This window comes from Natator depressus, chromosome 22 (assembly GCF_965152275.1).
Source record: "Natator depressus isolate rNatDep1 chromosome 22, rNatDep2.hap1, whole genome shotgun sequence".
Lineage (NCBI taxonomy): Eukaryota > Metazoa > Chordata > Testudines > Cheloniidae > Natator > Natator depressus.
This window is the reverse complement of record NC_134255.1, coordinates 19355195-19371930: the sequence shown is the minus strand read 5'-3', so window position 1 is coordinate 19371930 and position 16736 is coordinate 19355195. Positions and strand designations below refer to the sequence as shown.

Sequence of the window (16736 nt, the reverse complement as noted above, 5' to 3'; positions counted from 1 at the left end):
TTGTATTTCTTTCTCTTTGACCCAGAAGCGGTGTTGCTACATGCTCCGGAAGTGCAGTGAAAGCACGGGGTTTCCCAGGCTCCCTGAGCAGACTCTTTCCTTTCTCATCCGACATCTTGAAGCAGCAGGAGCAGCCGCCGCCATGGTGAGCCGGCCCCAGCCCCTCGGCTTGGCCTTGGACAGGGTTCTCTGTGAGGCAGCTGGAGCAAGTGGGTGCCGGCTCCCTCGAGGAGGCCTAGCCCTGGACTCTCCCCCCGTTGGGAGGCGCCCGGGTGGGGAAGGCTCATGTTAGGGCCGCGTGGCCCGACCCCACTAGTGCTGCGTGGAAGCTGGGGGGGGGGGCTCCGCCGTGGACGCTTCTTCCCGCGCACTCGACGGGTCTGCGCCTGGCGGTGTCGGGGGGGGGGGCGGATTGTCCCAGGGCTGGCGCCTGCTTTCATTTTTTTCTTCTCTCCCCCCCCCCCCCTTTTCCGGGCTCTTTTTTTTTTCTCCAGCCCCCCAAGGACGATAAGAAGAAGAAAGATGCGGGGAAGTCCGCTAAGAAAGACAAGGACCCAGTGAACAAATCTGGGGGTAAAGCCAAAAAAAAGGTAGGAGTCTGCACTGTGGTGCGTGGGTCCACTGGGCTCAGGTGTGTGTGCTCGGCAGTAGGGTCTGACAGAGCACTTTTGTCACTAATTATTCTCTGCATGCCCTCTGTAAGATGAGTCCGTATCATCTCCTTTGTGGCTCACGAAAGCTTATGCTCAAATAAATTTGTTAGTCTGTAAGGTGCCACAAGTCCTCTTTTTCTTTTTGGGGAGCTAGGGAACAGAGAGCAGTAGCTATGTCATCAGTTTTCCTGTGTAGCTGAGTCCTAAGCTGTACTTAAGGTCACACGGTGAGATATTGTATTGTTCTATAATAATCTCTATTTTCTTTAATCATACTAGTAAATCACATTTAAGAATTATATAGGAGGGTTTCTGCATTTGATTTTTTAACAGTAGTTGTGACTACAGACTAACTCCTTGGTGACTGAGAGTGAGGCTTCCAAACTCTTGTCACTAACTCCCTTGGGCAAGTTATTCTGTTTTAATATTTTATTTGTAAAATGGGATATTTCCCTGTGTCATAGAGCTCTTTAAATGTTTTTTAAGGCTTGAAGTGCTTTCAAATAAAATTATATTAATTGCTAATTGGCAACTGTATGTCTTAGATCCCATGTAGATCATGAAAATAAGCTGATTAAAATGTTAGCAGGTTATTATAAACCCTATGATCCCTTAGAGTTTAACTTGATATAATTATTTAAGAGGGAATGCCATGTGACTATTGAAATTAGGATTATCTCTTCAAACCTTTACTTTTGAGTTGCAAGGGGCAAATTGCAGCCCCTGCCCCACTAGTATAATGGTGATCTAAAAGACTTTTCAACACTGAAGGAAGTTTCACTTCCTTGGTAAGTATAACATCCTAATCTTACTAATTTTGGGATGTCCCATTCTATTACACGGTAGCTAAATCCTGAATTTTAAATGTGAAAATTGAGCTGGTGGGGTGGGAACTTTAGTCCTTTATCGATCACAAAGAAGCAAATGTCAGTTTCAAGTTACACTTTGCCACTTGTGGGGATGATTTACTGGTGCAGCACTGATACCACTGAGCAGACTGTCAAGTGGCTTAACATCCTATGATTAATAGTGGTAAAAATGCCTGGTTGCTGTCTGCGCTGAAATTTTCATTTTGTGGTAGTGTAGAAAAGGCCCCTTGTGCATGTTAGAGCGTGGTGCTAATGGGTCAGTGCTGATAACATAGTGAATAGGTGTCTCTCTATAATTGGTGCTCATCTGAGCACCAAGCTTGCATTAGGTGGTCATGGAGGAAATGCTATGTGACCTGATGATGCAGTTCTTGAAATTACAGCAAAGCTTTCATTGGGGTGTTTGTGTTGCTGCTTTGATGGTGATGTTCCCCTTCTTTTTCTTCTTGTAGAAGTGGTCCAAAGGGAAAGTAAGAGACAAGCTGAACAACCTTGTTTTGTTTGATAAGGCTACTTATGATAAACTGTGCAAAGAAGTGCCCAACTACAAGCTCATCACGCCAGCTGTAGTCTCCGAAAGGTTGAAGATTCGAGGATCTTTAGCAAGGGCTGCCCTCCAAGAACTGCTCAGCAAAGGTAAAAACACACTGAACTGGGGATTGGGAGACCTCAAACCAGATGTATTATTTTATCTCCCTTACTTGTTGGTGATTGATTTTTGATACAAATCTGTTTGCAGATAGCTTGTATACAAAGTTCAATAATGAGCATTTTAAGTTTTTAAATATCTCAAATCACCTTTCTTTTTGTATCAGTCTAATACAATGGAATAGCACATTCGTATTCCCAACAGACTGTGGCAGGCGCCAAGCACCCTGCCGATGAGAAGCGGCAGCGGAAAGAAGCCTTGCTGCTGAGAAACGGCAATGCTTCTCGGCGGCATTTTGGCGGTGTAGTGTCCTGCGGGCGCACACAACTGCCCTGGTGGGTGCCATTGTGCCCGCGGGCACCAAGTTGAGGACCCCTGGTCTAATATTAAAATGCCAAGTAAAATATCTCTCTGTAAGACCACATCAGAATTGATATAATCTGTTCCTACACAAGTTATTTGTGTTCATAATATTTTTAAATATAATGCAAAAAATTGATGCGTGACATCCATAGTGTCTGGTTGTGAACAGTAAAGATCCTACCTAGTGTAGAAAATAGCGTTAGGAGAAAACTATGTAACCAGGTCTGCTGACAACCTAAGTTCCCTCTAAGCTGCACCGGTTGCCCAGCCTGCTATAAAGTGCTATGCATGTCAGGTGCCCCTCTTGCCCTCTACTGTGGAGCTGCTCCCCAGAGCCTCCTGCTTGCTATGCAGAGCTGAGGGGGGAGGGAACACTGATATCAGGGTGTCTGTCCATCCTATCCCTCTGCCCCGTATCCTGTTTCTGCAGAGCAGGGTGGGGGGACGTGACAGGACTCAGGAGTGGGATGGAGGGAGCTTGCTGGTGGCTGCTGCTGTGCTGATCTGCTTAAAGGGGCAACGTGCGTGTCTCACTCTCACCTCCCAACACATACTTGTGTTACTTCCTGCAATGCACATAATTCTCTGATTTTAATTCTTTCAAAGTGCTATTATTTGAATCTTTTGACTGGTCTCTGCATTTCATAATTTTTTTTCTTATTCTTAAATTTAAGTCTTTGAGTAGTGAATTCTAAAATGTCTGACTTGTCCAGGCTTGAAGTAATCATCGCTATGGTACCTTTTAAAAATATACATATATATTATATCTAGGTTTGTGTCTACTGGTGGTGCACATTACCTTAATAATTTGGTGCACATAAAATTAATTTAGCACATGAATGGAAAAAATTAGAGGCAACATTGCTGACAACTGAATGTTTTGCAATGATAACTGTTCCTGGATCATACTGAAGTCCTACTATCCTACAAAACATTTAGTGTTAGGACTACTGTGTTCTAGACAGGACCTTTGACTCTGGTTGCTTTAATAGGAATTCATTTGTTTTCCCACTGTAGAAGGCACAGTGGAACTGTTTTTGATATGCTGTCTTGAAACAACAGGTTATTAGCCCTCTGTCTGAAGCTCTCAATGTAGATGCAGCTGATGAAGTGAGCTGTAGCTCAAATAAATTCGTTAGTCTCTCAGGTGCCACAAGTACTCCTTTTCTTTTGGCGAATACAGACTAACATGGCTGCTACTCTGAAATGTAGAGCTGTTAGCCTTTAGAAGTGTGGGCCTCCCCAGGTTATGTTAACACTGTTTAAAGATTCTGCACATTTTTTTCATAAATGTTTCCTGCTTCCTTTGTAGGTTTGATCAAACTTGTGTCCAAGCACCGAGCCCAAGTGATTTACACCAGAAACACAAAGGGTGGAGATGCACCTGCTGGTGGGGAGGATGCTTAAAAAAGTGAGGTGCTATTTAAATTCTAGAGTTGCTGGTATTCCTTCCCCTCTAATGTACACATGGTTAATAGAACTGCTAGCCAAAATCCTAATGTGAATTCCTCATGGTGGACTTCTCCAGGGCCTTGTGAAATCCCTGATAGGAATTTACTTCTGAACAGAGTAAAAATGAACAGCCATATAGTGCTGGAAGCACTAAAACTGAATTATTGCCTGCCCATGAGTGGAAGAAGGAAATTCTAAGATTAAATAGAGGTTGTGCTATTAAATAGTAATGGATATCTGACAAGATGGGGTAGATCATTTCTGCCAGGCTCACTCCATGCTTGCCTTTTTATTAAGGCTTCTGGAACTTGCTCTGTAGTCAATAGCAACCAACCATCTAAACTCCCTTCATAAAAAGAGTCAGGAGTGGAGGACTTTTCACATTACAAGTGTTGCAGTAGGACAAACTTTATTAGACAACGAGTTCCACACAACTGATTGACTAACTCACATTTTTTGCTTTGCAGGTTTTCCAGTCACCTCTGCAATATTTCTTATGTAAATGTATACAATAAAATTGTTGAATTAACTTTGTGTCTTAAGGGGGTGAGATGGAATAAAAAAAAAAATCTCCTCAAGCATCTTGATGGTATTATGCGATAGCTCTGGCCAAAGATGCCTTGGCCTCCTTTTCATCTACACTGTAGGACAGCACAGTGAAGTCCCACTTAGGAGTAATTTTAATAAAGGTAGATAAACAAAATTAGTTTGAGTTCATGTTTTCTATATAGCTGGATATACAGTAAATATAACAGCATTGACATTACACACTTTGTATATTAAATACTAGGTGGTGTGTGCTTTTTCATTGAACCTCAGATTTTGGTCTTTCGGGTCTTCCTTCCTTTTTCTTTACCTGATTCAGCTTTGAACTGATGTCTTAAAAAAAAAAATAAAGTCAGCTTGGAGAATGCAGCATGCTAGGAAACATACTATAATTAGCAATACAGAACAGCAATACTTATGTGCACTTTCAGGTGGGAGTGTTATCACAGTCTAAATATTTCATAAGGATGTTTCTACTCTTCAGGTAGCTATGGCAAACAGCACCCCCTGTAATTCAGTAGTGTTGTTCACAAATCTAAATCTGTACTTAAAGTGTTGTACTCAGTATTTCTGCAGTAGAGACATGACTGTTTGAAAGGTGGCATGTGAGATATTTCAGCAATAGAATTTGCCAGCTCCCAGGCTTTACACATGGAGCATTAACTTCTCTTACGACTTTCAGCAATACATGTTACTACTTCTGTCAATAATCATTTGAGAAATTCCTTTCCTACAAATTGCCAACATTGTATATGTACAAGGAACCTCACCTCTTGAATTTAATGTCAGCCCATCATACGTATACGCTTACCTAGATTGCCACCTTCTGCCATGATTCCAGACCCGTCCAAAGGAGGGAAGCCAGCTTTCACCTGTCTCAGAGGTGTGATCAAAGTTGGCACCAACACGATCTGCTGGAAGTTTTTTCAGCTTCTGCTTCTCCTCTAAGAATCATTAGTTCAGAGAGAGTGAAGAGGTTCTATCAAACATTTTAGGTAAACTTACAGAAAAAGTGGTTGGGAGACTATTGGTCTCTTTCTGAAGAGGATTTTATTTTTTTTTTTCCCCTCTTTCCCCTTACTAGAGTCTGACTAACTGGAATTCATCTCCAGGATTATCAGAAAATCATCATTACCTAGCCTCCATGCAGAGTTTAATGTACCTCACCTACCCTGCACCACTTAGTCTTATATGCAAGTTTGTCAGACTTCGTAGCAGACCATTCTATGTATAGTGATTTTCTTTTTAAATAAAACTAGACCTCACCTCAATATATTCAAGTAGTAATATCCAAAGCCACTCACGTTCTTTGAGAAATTCCTCATATGAAGGTCCAATCTGGTGTTTACTTCCAAATTCCTCTTCATCCTGCATGAGCCAAGGAGGTTTGGCACCTAGGAGGTAATAGGGAATGTGCTGGGCTACTGAAATAACCCTAAATACAGACCTAAGGGGAGAGGATAGGAAAAAGTACCCCCAAATTTCTGCATACAGAGTTTCCCTAACAAATCAGTGGTGAAATGGCTTTCTCCTGGAAGTACTATACTGTGTGCTTCCTCCTTTGTGGAAAAAATAAAGGACTAAGCATCTCAATTTTGACAGCTAAGAACCATGACAGTTCATACTTTGCAACCATACAGTTACAGTTTCAAAGGAGTTTCCATTACAAGCCTGATTTTGCTCCACCCAATTCTAATACCTAAAGTCAGTTAACAATTCTCAGACTCCTGCCACAATTTTATGTTTTTAAGTTACTTTGCAGTCTTCTGCTGGATTCAGCCCAGAAACGTTTGATAAGGTCGTAAAAGTGAAAAACCCTGGCAACAATTAAACATGTACCTGTGTGAACATTTCCCTTCCCTTCAGATTCCTGTTTTCAAGAAATTAAGAAAATCCCAATTAGAATTGGAGGATTAAAAAAAAGCAACTTTTATTGTAACTTTGTACTACCACAGGAGAGAGACACTAAAAAACTGTAACAATTAATAAACTACTGGATTGCATAGATCTTCAAGTATGGACAAATAGACAAGGGGAACCTGATCATGAAAATAAGCAGTTCATGGGAGTATGAATTCCATTTGAAATTCCCTTCCCTAATGAAACTTTGAAAGAAAGATAAACAAAGAATAAGTGTCTTTTTCTCTATCACCATCTAATAGATAGCCTGTACTAAGGATCTTTCATTTTCAGTGCATTTCTTTTAGGAAACATTCAGTTAGTGAAACAAAAGTCCCATGTTTCAGGGCTGAGAGTTTCACCCACTCAGTTGCTGAAATCCATTGGTTGCTTTCGCAGTAGCTATGCCATTGGGGAAGCCTACAAACCATAATTCTGATTCTTACCAAATGCTAAAAGTATGAATTCCATTGGCTATGATCTGAAATACCAGTACTCATGAAAAAAGGAAAGTGACTCTGTAAGCCCCTCTCCAACCTTACCTGGTGGCCAATAAAAGTCAGAGCATGGTTTTCTTCCATCCAATCTAAATCAGGTGTTATCTGAGTCACACTTGGACCAAGCTGCTCTTCCGTGATGATGGTGAAGTCACTAGAACACAGGAGCCAAAATACCCTGTGAGAGGAGGCATTTGGTATCCAGACAACAGCAAATGTTTTTCAACCTACACCATGAAATTGTTAAATACATTTTCTGGGAAGCAGGTGAGGCATAAATACTTCAGTGTGTTCAAGTTTGGAGATTTTTAATGGGGACGAGGAGAGGAAATTCAGCAGCAAACAATAATTAGCATTTATAAAGCACTCCGACAGTCTAGTTCTTTGCAAAGTTTAGTCCTGAAAACACCGTTTTGGAGGCAGGACATTATTCACCTTTTCAGAAAGGGTAACATTAAATTGTTTTTTCTAGGATACGGAAGGAAAGATTAATTTGCCCACTAGGGGTTTGCAGATGGCTGAAGGTGCCTGCTGCTGCTCTTGAGAACTGTGTTAACTCAGAGAAATGGTACAGTGATAGCAATAGTCATCAATGTCCTAACTATACTGACCAGGGAAACAGTGTTAGTAACTCTAGATAAATGCTACTCAGCATTTCACCAAATTCAAAACTCCTAAGCAGAAGGAACACACATGATGATATAAAAGGCAGATTTCTTACCTTTTATGCCCTCCAGGTGTACTGAAGGCAGAGGATTCATCACAAAATTCTGTCTCGGTTTGAGGCTGAGTTTGATTCAGGAAAAATAAACATTTTTTCTGGTATTCAACAGTAAGGCCCTTCCTGTTTTATGAAACACCTCATATTGCAATCATACATTCAATGTTTGTGATCTGGAGGCAAGGAAAGTGGGAATTTTCAGCGTAGATACTAACGGTTTTTTTTTGTTTGCCCTGGCTCTGCAGTGCTAGCAAGAGAAAACAAATAGAGAGAGGGAGCTCTTTTCAATGGCTTGTGAATCACCAACAGAACTGTAAGCTAGGTTCAAATTGCAGAATATTTATTGCTGAGGAGGATGGAGCCAGACTTACTTGAGGATCCCAGGGTGCTTGCAGCACCTACAGTTATAAAGTGCAATCTTTTTTATCTGTAAACGGAGCAATTTCAACTGGAGTCATTGAGTGAATCTACAACATCACAATGCCCTTTCTATGGAGTCAGACAATTTTTGCCCTTTTTAAGAAGATAAAAGGGCCAATAACTTTACCTATTCTGTTTGAGTATAGTCAAAAGGCCAAACAGATTCCATCCCCTGTAAGTGAAAGGCTGAATTCCCAGCAAGAGGATATATCTGGTTCCAGGTGCTTCTTTAGAGAATGCAATGCATGAAGGTAACATACATACTAGTATCTTATAAACAAGGGTATTTAAGTGTCTCGTTTTCCCCCAGTGCTGGTATAATAGTACATTTTATTCCAGATTCCTTCTCTGTCACCCACATCCAACCCTATCCTAGAAGAACTAGCAAGGATAAGAAGATTTCAGTCACCGCGATCACTCAAACATAAGCACTGCACTATTTGTGAGACGGATAACCACACCTGAATGAAGCCAAAGATTTGCAATCACAGAGCAGCAGTCCTATCAATTGTCACATCAGAATCTCCCGACTGGTCAGTGAGAGAACAAGTTATTAGAAGTAAATTGTATGTACTTTCAACATAAGAATCAATGCAGAAAATAGCCATTTATAAGAACTCAGAGGGCTTGTGGAAACAATCAATCATTTGCTGGATACTGCTCAGGTGCATCCTGGGAAAACAAACCTCTAAGACAGCATGTACCATTTCCTGTCTGCTCTGCTCCACTTCTCGGATATGGGATGCCATCTGGAATCGAACAAAGCAAAAAACAGAATGAGGACAAAAGGCAAAGCAAACAGGTAAGTCAGGCACAGCACACCTAGGGCATCTCTGTTCACCTCTTTAATGACCTCATCCTCTTTTTCTTCAAAAGCATCCAGAGCTTTGACAAGTGATGATTTGAACCTGAAAGAGTATTTGAGAGATCAGTCACTTTTGTGGCCTGAGTTAGTCTGACAGCTGAACTGCTGGGAACACCTGAATTTCTTCCTCAACCTCTGACATTGAATCTCTGTGCCTTAGTTTCCCTATTTGTAAGACAGGGATAAGGTGGCTTACATTTGCAGGGACCCTGCAAGGATTAATTAGTTACTGGTTGTAAAGCCCATGGAAGATAAGCTATGATGAATGATAAAATTTTGCAATGTATATATGACTAGATGAAACACAGGGCTGGATAATATTATGACTCAGCTTTTTTTTTTTTTTAATAATGATGCTAATAGAAGGTGAGCTAATCTTATGCTCAACAAAGTAAGGTGATCACTTGGGGCAAGTCAGAAAATCATCTCTAGCACAATGTAACTAGCCAGGTGCAGGGGATGATGGTATCAGATACTGGTTGCTGCTCAAAGCAGGAGTCTGGGCTATTTATTTATACACCACAAATACACACACTAAAACATCTCTGTTCCAAAGACTTTTGAATCAACAGTTGGATCTAATGTAGCAAATCCTATACCCCTAAGCAAAGAAACAGACAAGGTGCCTACATACCGTTCATAGTCCTCAGGGGAAATCAGAAACTGCTGCTTTAATTTGGCTTCTGCTTTGTTCTCCCACCAGAACTTGTTGGCTTTTTTTTTATGCTCAAGGCTTTAAAAGGAAAAAAGAAAAAAGAATAAAACCAAGTTTGATTAAATCACTTAAAGCCTGAGCTCCCAATCTAAATTAAGTAGAGAGCACATGATTAATAACTGGCATAGATGTCTCCTTAACAGCTTATCTCAAACAGATATATTTATTAACTTACACTGATAGAGCAGCTTTCTGGGTTGCCCATGGTTATGTGACAAAAAATAGAGACGTAAGGATACCAAGAGAAACAGATATTGGAAGCAGGTAAGATATGCTTTAACACTAGAGGTATTGGTTTTCATTGCTCATTAAAGCAACATGAAAAAGCGAAGTATAGAATAAAAATTGTGCATTCAAAGGCGTGTTTGGGTGCCACACACCACCAAAATCTGGTGTTTGGTTCATGCCCTTCTCCGATGTAGAATTTTGGCTGAATCACAGAAGCCTTGAAAGACGCAGAGAGCACATCTGTCTCCCTGGATAGTTGTATCATGGTCATCACTGTAGTTATAGAGTGTTGAGCATTTCTTCTCCCTATATCTCACAAATTAGTCCACACAAAAGCTAATGAAAGTTGTCTCTGAGCAAACACACTTTCATAAGGAAAGATTTATGGAACAGCAAAGTGTTATCTCACCACAGCTATACAAAGCTTGCATCTCATTTCAGTAAGTTTTTTTTTAGAAGTACAATATTATACAGACCTACCATTAAAATATTATTCGTGGATAACAATACTGGAAGTGTTAGGAGTCATTTAAGTTACTAGTTTAAAGTTATGTTGTTAGGGTAACTGGATTTTAAGCAGTGGGTTTTCTTTAAGATCAACACTTCCATATCTGAATTGTCATCATGTGCTCCCCAGGAGACACTTAATATAGATTCTGTATGTAAATAAGTTTCTGCACATTTTAGAAATATAAACTGAAGACCATCTTGGGTGTGTTTTCTTTAGTTATTCACTTCTGGAGTGGACAAATTAAGAAAGCTGCACATGTTAAGCAACTTGCATCAAACACTTTACAATTAGTTCTCACAACCTCCACATAAGATCATGGAGGTAAACAGAAGGGAAGTGACTTGCCCAAAATCACATAGTAAGTCAGTGGCAAGGGAGGAATAAAGACTAAGGGCTGTCAGAAACTTCAGCAGAACCAGAATTATGTTAACTTCTTGTCCTACACAAGCATATCAAATTGGTTACAGCAGGAATCTAGTTACTAACTCCTTGGTTTTAGTCTCAGCTCCGCCACTGATTCACTATATGGTTTGAAGCATGTCACTTCATCTCTGTGCCTCAGAGTTGAGGAGCTGTGCACATACAAAGTATTATTAAACCATGTAACATCCCCCAGGATGCAGACAGGGCTGTGGACACCCTACCTGGCCATGTGCTGCAGAAGTCCCCCATGCAGCACTGTCAGGCTCCCATGGCTCAGGTGCCTTTTCACCTCCTGCTTGCAGCAGAGACACCAGAAGAGTTGTTCATGCTCCCCTGCGTCATACTTCGCAACCACTGCATTTTTAATCATCTTCCGAGCCAACTGCACCTGATTGAAGGAGGGAAGAAAAGCGAATTAGCTGGTGTTTACCAAATTTTTGAAAGCGGAGCCTCTTTACAAAAATTGAACGAATCATGGCCCCTACACTCCCATCGTCTGCTTGAAAAGGGCTATGCGTTTTAATGTATACATCTTTGTCTCATGCTCCTCCACCCAGCTAGTCCTCTGAACTCTCATCTCCCCTTCCCCCATACACTTTAACAAACACCAATGCAGATTTTTGTAATATTAATTGTCCTCTCCTTTCCCACATGCTTTCATGAGTAGTAAAATAGTTAATGTTGATGTTTAGGCTTTGTCTTCACTGCAGAAAAAGATGTTGTTTACATGGCGATAGCTAAGGTCAGATACCTATCTCTATGTAAACAAGTGGTGACAAGGCCCAAGTAGTTTTTACATCAATGTCAACCTTATAACCACCATGTGGGATTTACATCAACTAGCTACATCCAGGTAAAAACTACTGATGACTCTAACAGGCTTTTATATCAACATAGCTATTTCAACATAAAAACACACTTTTTCCCCCCCAATGAAGTCTAAGGCTCTGTCTACACTACACAGCTTTTCACGACCTGGCTGTGTCGCTACAGCCGTGCTGCTAAAAGTCGCACAGTATAGCTGCTGTTTGTCGGTTCTCCTGCCGACAAAGCGCTGTTCATGCTGGCGCTTGTCATCAGCAAAACTTTGTCCTTCGAGAGGGGTGTTTTCTTAACACCTCAAAGACAAAAGTTTTGTGGTTCAACTGCCAGGGGCATAGCCTTAGCCTTCGACTGACATTGGCATAAGTAGCCACTGAAATGAAGAGGGCTGGTCACAGCTCAGAACTAGTGGTTTGGGTGGCCAAACTCTGTTGGACATCTCTGTATCATTTACACTCACTTCACATTTTGGATCTTTTCTTCACAATCAAAAAAGTTAGAAACTTACTTAAAAAAAACCCTCAGAAAGGTGGGCTAAGGGAAAATGGCAGTGTCTGGTTACACCCTTGTGGCGCGTCTCCCACCCCTGGAGGCCCACAGCCTATGCTCTGGGAAATGCTGACTTAGCTGCCACCAAAGAGGAGTTGTGTGAAGCCCAAGCACCTCTATTATTTCGGATTTAGCGTGCCTGACAGATCCGCAAGGTTTGAGCCTCATATTTCCTGACGGGGAAGCTGAGACACAGGGAAAAGACGTGCCGCACCCCAGGTCAAACTGTGAGCTGGGGACAGAACCCAGGCGTCCTAGTTCCCCGCCCCCTCCCGCTCGACGGCGCGGCTCCACACCCCAAGCTCCCTCGTAACCCAGCAGGCAGCCCCCAAGCGCGGGCAGCAGCTCCCTGCCCAGCTACTGGAGAGGCAGCGGGAGTGCGGAGACTCCCGGCTCTCACCTTGGCCTGCAGCCGGCCGAGCGCCTCCCGCAGCCGTCGCTGGTGGCTACCGCTGTAGAGGTGGCGCCGACCCACGAAGGAGGTGAGGTGGCAAAGGGGGCAGTAAAATACCCCCATGGCGGAGCTAGGAGCCCGGCCCGGCGACCGCCGCCATCTTAAGGCGCCTGCCTCGACCGACGACTCTGTGCGTAGCGATCGCAGAGGAGAGAGCAGCGAGCACGCGCGGCCGCCCGCCCCAGCGTCTGTTCCCGCCCAGACTGCGCCACCGGCCGCCAGTCCACACCGACCCCTCACGCAGGCCCACGGCCCGGCCGGGCGTCGATCTTCCCGCCTCAGGAGCTGCGCTGAGGCTTGGCGCTTGAGGCCGGCCTCCGGGCTGGGTGCTAGGATGGGAGCGTGTGAGGGAAATCCCACAGGTTACCACTGATAGAGTCAGGGAGTCCCTGGTCAGTTAATGGAGGCTGAGCTCACATGGAATTTCACCCAGGAATTCCCGCCTCCAGCCTATACAAATTGTGCTTGAACTAGAACATATTTTTAAAGAGACATCAGCCTTGATGTAAAGATTTCCAAGTGAAGTAGAATCCACCACATCTCTTGGTAAGTTGATTCCTGAGATCTTCTCCCTCCTCTGCTTGTGGCCTTGGTCAGATCACTTCTCTCTGCACTGCACTGTAGAATGGATAATGCTGTTCCCCTACCGCTCATGGAGGTTGGGAGGCTTCATTCAGTGATGTGACTAAAGCCTCATCTGCAAACAAAAGTTGGTTGCATAGATTTAAACTGATTTACTCACATCAGTCCAGACCCTGAGGTGGACCCTCCTAACCTCGTATAAGAGTGGCATATTTTGGATTAGTTCAAACCTAGTCTAGTTGACTGAAGCTAACCCGAAATACGCCTGGTAAAATGAATCCACGCAGACTTTTGCAGTAGTTTAACTAAACTGGTCCAAAAATCACACCTTTAGTTAAACCAGTGCCACTTTCTCATGCAGGCATTTTTAAAACTCTTGGACAGAAGGCACTGCAGAGGGGCAAAGCATTATTTTATTTATTCATTTCCACCAAATGTGCTCCCAGCACTTGCACACGCTTTATTAGTTTACTAGAAAACACAAAGAAAAAAATGGCAGGTTTCAGAGTAACAGCCGTGTTAGTCTGTATTCGTAAAAAGACAAAAGAAAAGGTGTACTTGTGGCTGTAGCTCACGAAAGCTCATGCTCAAATAAACTGGTTAGTCTCTAAGGTGCCACAAGTACTCCTTTTTTTTTTTCTTTTTAAAGAAAAAAATATTTTCCATTTTAAAGGACTTTTGCTTCTCTATAGCTTATTTTCCTCAGTGTGGTTTGACTGCGCAGCACTGTTGTATTCATTGCTCTTGTTAGTAGTGTTTTCCTACCCTTTGTAAAGCAAAGTGGTTTATATTTCAGGCCCAGATCCTGGAAGTTATCCTGCATGAAAGGACACTGGTACCCACACAGAGCCCTGTTGAAGTCATTGGGGCTCTGCATGGTGTAACCTGCAGGATCATGGCCTTAGTCAGGAAATCAAAATAAGACAGCACTCCTGAGATCTTAAGTAAAATTTTCAAACATGCATAAGTGACATAGGCACATAGGAGCCTAAGTCCCATTGACCTGAAAGTCAGTTTTAAAAATTGGACATAGGCCGAGTCTACAGCAGAAAAGTTTTGCTGGTATAGCTACACTGGCCAAACCCTCCTAGGGTAGATGCAGGTTATATCACCAGAAAAGTGCTTTTCATGGTATAACTTACATTAATTAGGTGAGCAAATTAAGGCCTTGTCTACACTATAAAAGGATTGCCAGTATAGCTGCATCAGTACAGTTAGTTATACCAGCAAACCCTCCTAGTTTACACACAGCTTATACCAGTTTCCCAATCAATATAAGCTATACCAGGGTTCAAAAACGAACCAGATAAGTTCGGAGGATAGGTCCATCAATGGCTATTAGCCAGGATGGTCAGGGATGCAACCCCATGCTCTGAGTGTCCCTGGCCTCTGAGTGCAAGAAGCTGGGAGTGGATGATGGGGGACGGATTACTTGATGATTGCCTGTTCTGTTCATTCCCTCTGAAGCACCTGGCATTGACAGGATACTGGTCTAAATGGACCATTGGTCTGACCCAGTATAGCTGTTCTGACACTGACAAAAGCATTGTTTTCTGATATAAGTGCATCTTCTCTAGGGTTTATATTGACATAGCTATGTCAGTAAAAAAAAAATCACACCGCTAACTGACATCACTTTGTCAGGAAAAGTTTGTCGTGTAGACCTTACCTAAGCTGTACTGGCAAAAGCACTTTTTTGCTGGTATACCAATGTCTACACAAGGGACAAGTCTATACTACAAACTTTTGCCAACATAGCTGTGTTGGTTAAGGGTGTGATGAGGTGTGGTCTACAGTTGACATAGTTGTGCCAACAAAAGCTGCTAGTGAAGATGCTTTTTCTGGTATAGCTTATTTTGGGATGCGGGGGTGGGACAATGAAGAGGTGGCTGACATGGCTATACCAACAAAAGCACAGTTTTTTCCAGTAAAAACTAGCTGGAATTTTCAATGGATCAAGAAGTTGGGGGAAAAAAATTATTTCAGGTCTAACAATATGTTTAATTTGGGGGTATTTTACCCCCCCCCTTTTTTTTTTTTAAATAAAAGCAAAGGAAATGACATTTGGAACAAAGGGCTAGATTCACAAGCGGACTTCCATTCACAAAACCCCAGAAGAAAAGGTAATGGGGGTGGTGGTGTACTATTTATACCCAATGGGTAAGCTACTCACCTGGATAGGAGAGACCCAAGTTTGATTCTCTGGGCTGAGCAAGGACTTAAACCTAGGTCTTTTCCCATTCCAGGTGAGCATCCTAACCACAAGGTTTTTGAGTATTGGGGAAGGGGGACCTCTAATTTTCTCCTGTTGAAGCTGTTCCACTTTGTATTAAATATTCATTGAGCCAGAGAGAGAAAAGGCAGGAGAATGACTCTAGCCTCCTGGCTAGGGCACTCACGGGGTGTGGTTGAGGGACACTGGTTCCAGTCCCTGTTTCAGTGCATATTTAAGTATTTATACAAGGTGGAATGGGTTCAGTAAGGGAGATTGAGAGAACCTCTGCCCTAGAATAGCTCTTGGGGACTAGGTCACCTCCCTTTCCCTGAGAGGGGGGAGACCTCGGTTCAAGTCTCTGCTCCAGCACACAGATTCAAAGAGAGATATCCTGCATCACTAGTGAATGCCCTGATCACTGGGCTAATGTGTATGGGGGCCACTATAATAGTTTTGTGACTGTCACCTAAATGTTGGAGTTAGGTGTCCAAGTCCCCTTGTGAATCTAGTGTGAAAAACCAATATTTCATCGTGAAAATGTCAAGCTGAACCATTTTGACATGGGGGGATCGGGGGGGAGAGGAAGAATCCTTTTTTTTTTTTTTTTTTTTTTTTTACCAAAACAATTAGCCAAAATCAACACAAATTTGCAAAATGTTTTGATCTTCCTGAATCTGCATTCTTTGATGAAAAAAGTTTTGGCCAAAAGATTTTACCCATGTCTAATCACATCTCTTCACACCCCTGAGCAATGTAGCTATGCTGGCTTAACCTGTCATGTAGAAATGGAGTATGTCCACACTACAGCTGCAACAGCAGCACAGTTATGTGGCTGCAGTTGTGCTGCTAAGGCGTAGGTGCTTTCTACATCGACAGAAGGGATTCTTCTGTCACTGTAGGTAATCCACTTCTCCAAGAGGCAGTAGCTAGCCTCTGTACCAGAAGTTAGGTTGACCTGTGGTTGTCAGGGTGCAAAATTTTTTACAGCCCTGAGCAACATAGCTAACTTGACATAAGTTTTAGGTGTAAATAGGCCCTTGCCTTAGTCATTGAGATCCAGATCCTCTGAGATAGTTAGGCACATAACTCCCATTGAAATTGATGGAAGTTAGGCATCTAAATACCTTTGAGGGTCTGGGCCCAAGGCATTATTGACATTTTTACCTTTATCTTTAACTGTCTTAAAAGGAATTTCTCCATGTTCAGCAGTATTTTGATCAGTGCTGATGTTTAGCTTTTTCTCTCCAAAATACAACACATGGAACAGCCACAATTTTCACATGTGGCTGCAAAGTATATTGTA

The 16736-nt window shown here is 42.5% G+C and overlaps 3 protein-coding genes across 6 annotated transcripts in view; 2 read left to right on the top strand and 1 right to left on the bottom strand.

Annotated features, from left to right (window-relative positions):
• The first annotated feature begins 9 nt into the window (after positions 1 to 9).
• RPS25 (ribosomal protein S25) lies at positions 10 to 4516 on the top strand. Its single transcript, XM_074936584.1, has 5 exons — positions 10 to 145; positions 495 to 590; positions 1975 to 2158; positions 3847 to 3945; positions 4454 to 4516. The coding sequence occupies exons 1-4, from the start codon at positions 41 to 43 to the stop codon at positions 3939 to 3941; spliced, it is 480 nt and encodes a 159-aa protein (XP_074792685.1). The 5' UTR covers positions 10 to 40; the 3' UTR covers positions 3942 to 3945; positions 4454 to 4516.
• On the bottom strand, positions 4435 to 12810 carry CENATAC (centrosomal AT-AC splicing factor). The gene is made up of 11 exons (XM_074936581.1): positions 12583 to 12810; positions 11033 to 11199; positions 9569 to 9667; positions 8911 to 8977; positions 8756 to 8818; positions 7650 to 7714; positions 6974 to 7082; positions 6372 to 6402; positions 5837 to 5926; positions 5344 to 5476; positions 4435 to 4865 (listed from the first exon to the last, which is right to left on the bottom strand). The coding sequence occupies exons 1-11, from the start codon at positions 12697 to 12699 to the stop codon at positions 4802 to 4804; spliced, it is 1005 nt and encodes a 334-aa protein (XP_074792682.1). The 5' UTR covers positions 12700 to 12810; the 3' UTR covers positions 4435 to 4801.
• Positions 12500 to 16736, top strand: part of BCL9L (BCL9 like) — a 159493-nt gene continuing 155256 nt past the window's right edge. For all 4 annotated transcript variants that reach the window (XM_074936574.1, XM_074936573.1, XM_074936571.1 and 1 more), the window contains exon 1: positions 12500 to 13182. The gene's annotated coding sequence lies outside the window, so the exon portion shown is untranslated. The remainder of the gene's footprint in view (positions 13183 to 16736) is intronic.

Coding starts and splice junctions, on each gene's coding strand:
- RPS25 (XM_074936584.1), top strand. CDS start 41: ATGCTCCGGAAGTGCAGTGAAAGCACGGGGTTTCCCAGGCTCCCTGAG. Junction 591..1,974: donor GGGGTAAAGCCAAAAAAAAG/GTAGGAGTCTGC, acceptor TTCTTCTTGTAG/AAGTGGTCCAAAGGGAAAGT. Junction 2,159..3,846: donor CCAAGAACTGCTCAGCAAAG/GTAAAAACACAC, acceptor CTTCCTTTGTAG/GTTTGATCAAACTTGTGTCC.
- CENATAC (XM_074936581.1), bottom strand. CDS start 12,699: ATGGGGGTATTTTACTGCCCCCTTTGCCACCTCACCTCCTTCGTGGGT. Junction 11,200..12,582: donor TCGGCCGGCTGCAGGCCAAG/GTGAGAGCCGGG, acceptor TCCTTCAATCAG/GTGCAGTTGGCTCGGAAGAT. Junction 4,866..5,343: donor GGCAGAAGGTGGCAATCTAG/GTAAGCGTATAC, acceptor TTTTTTTTTAAG/ACATCAGTTCAAAGCTGAAT.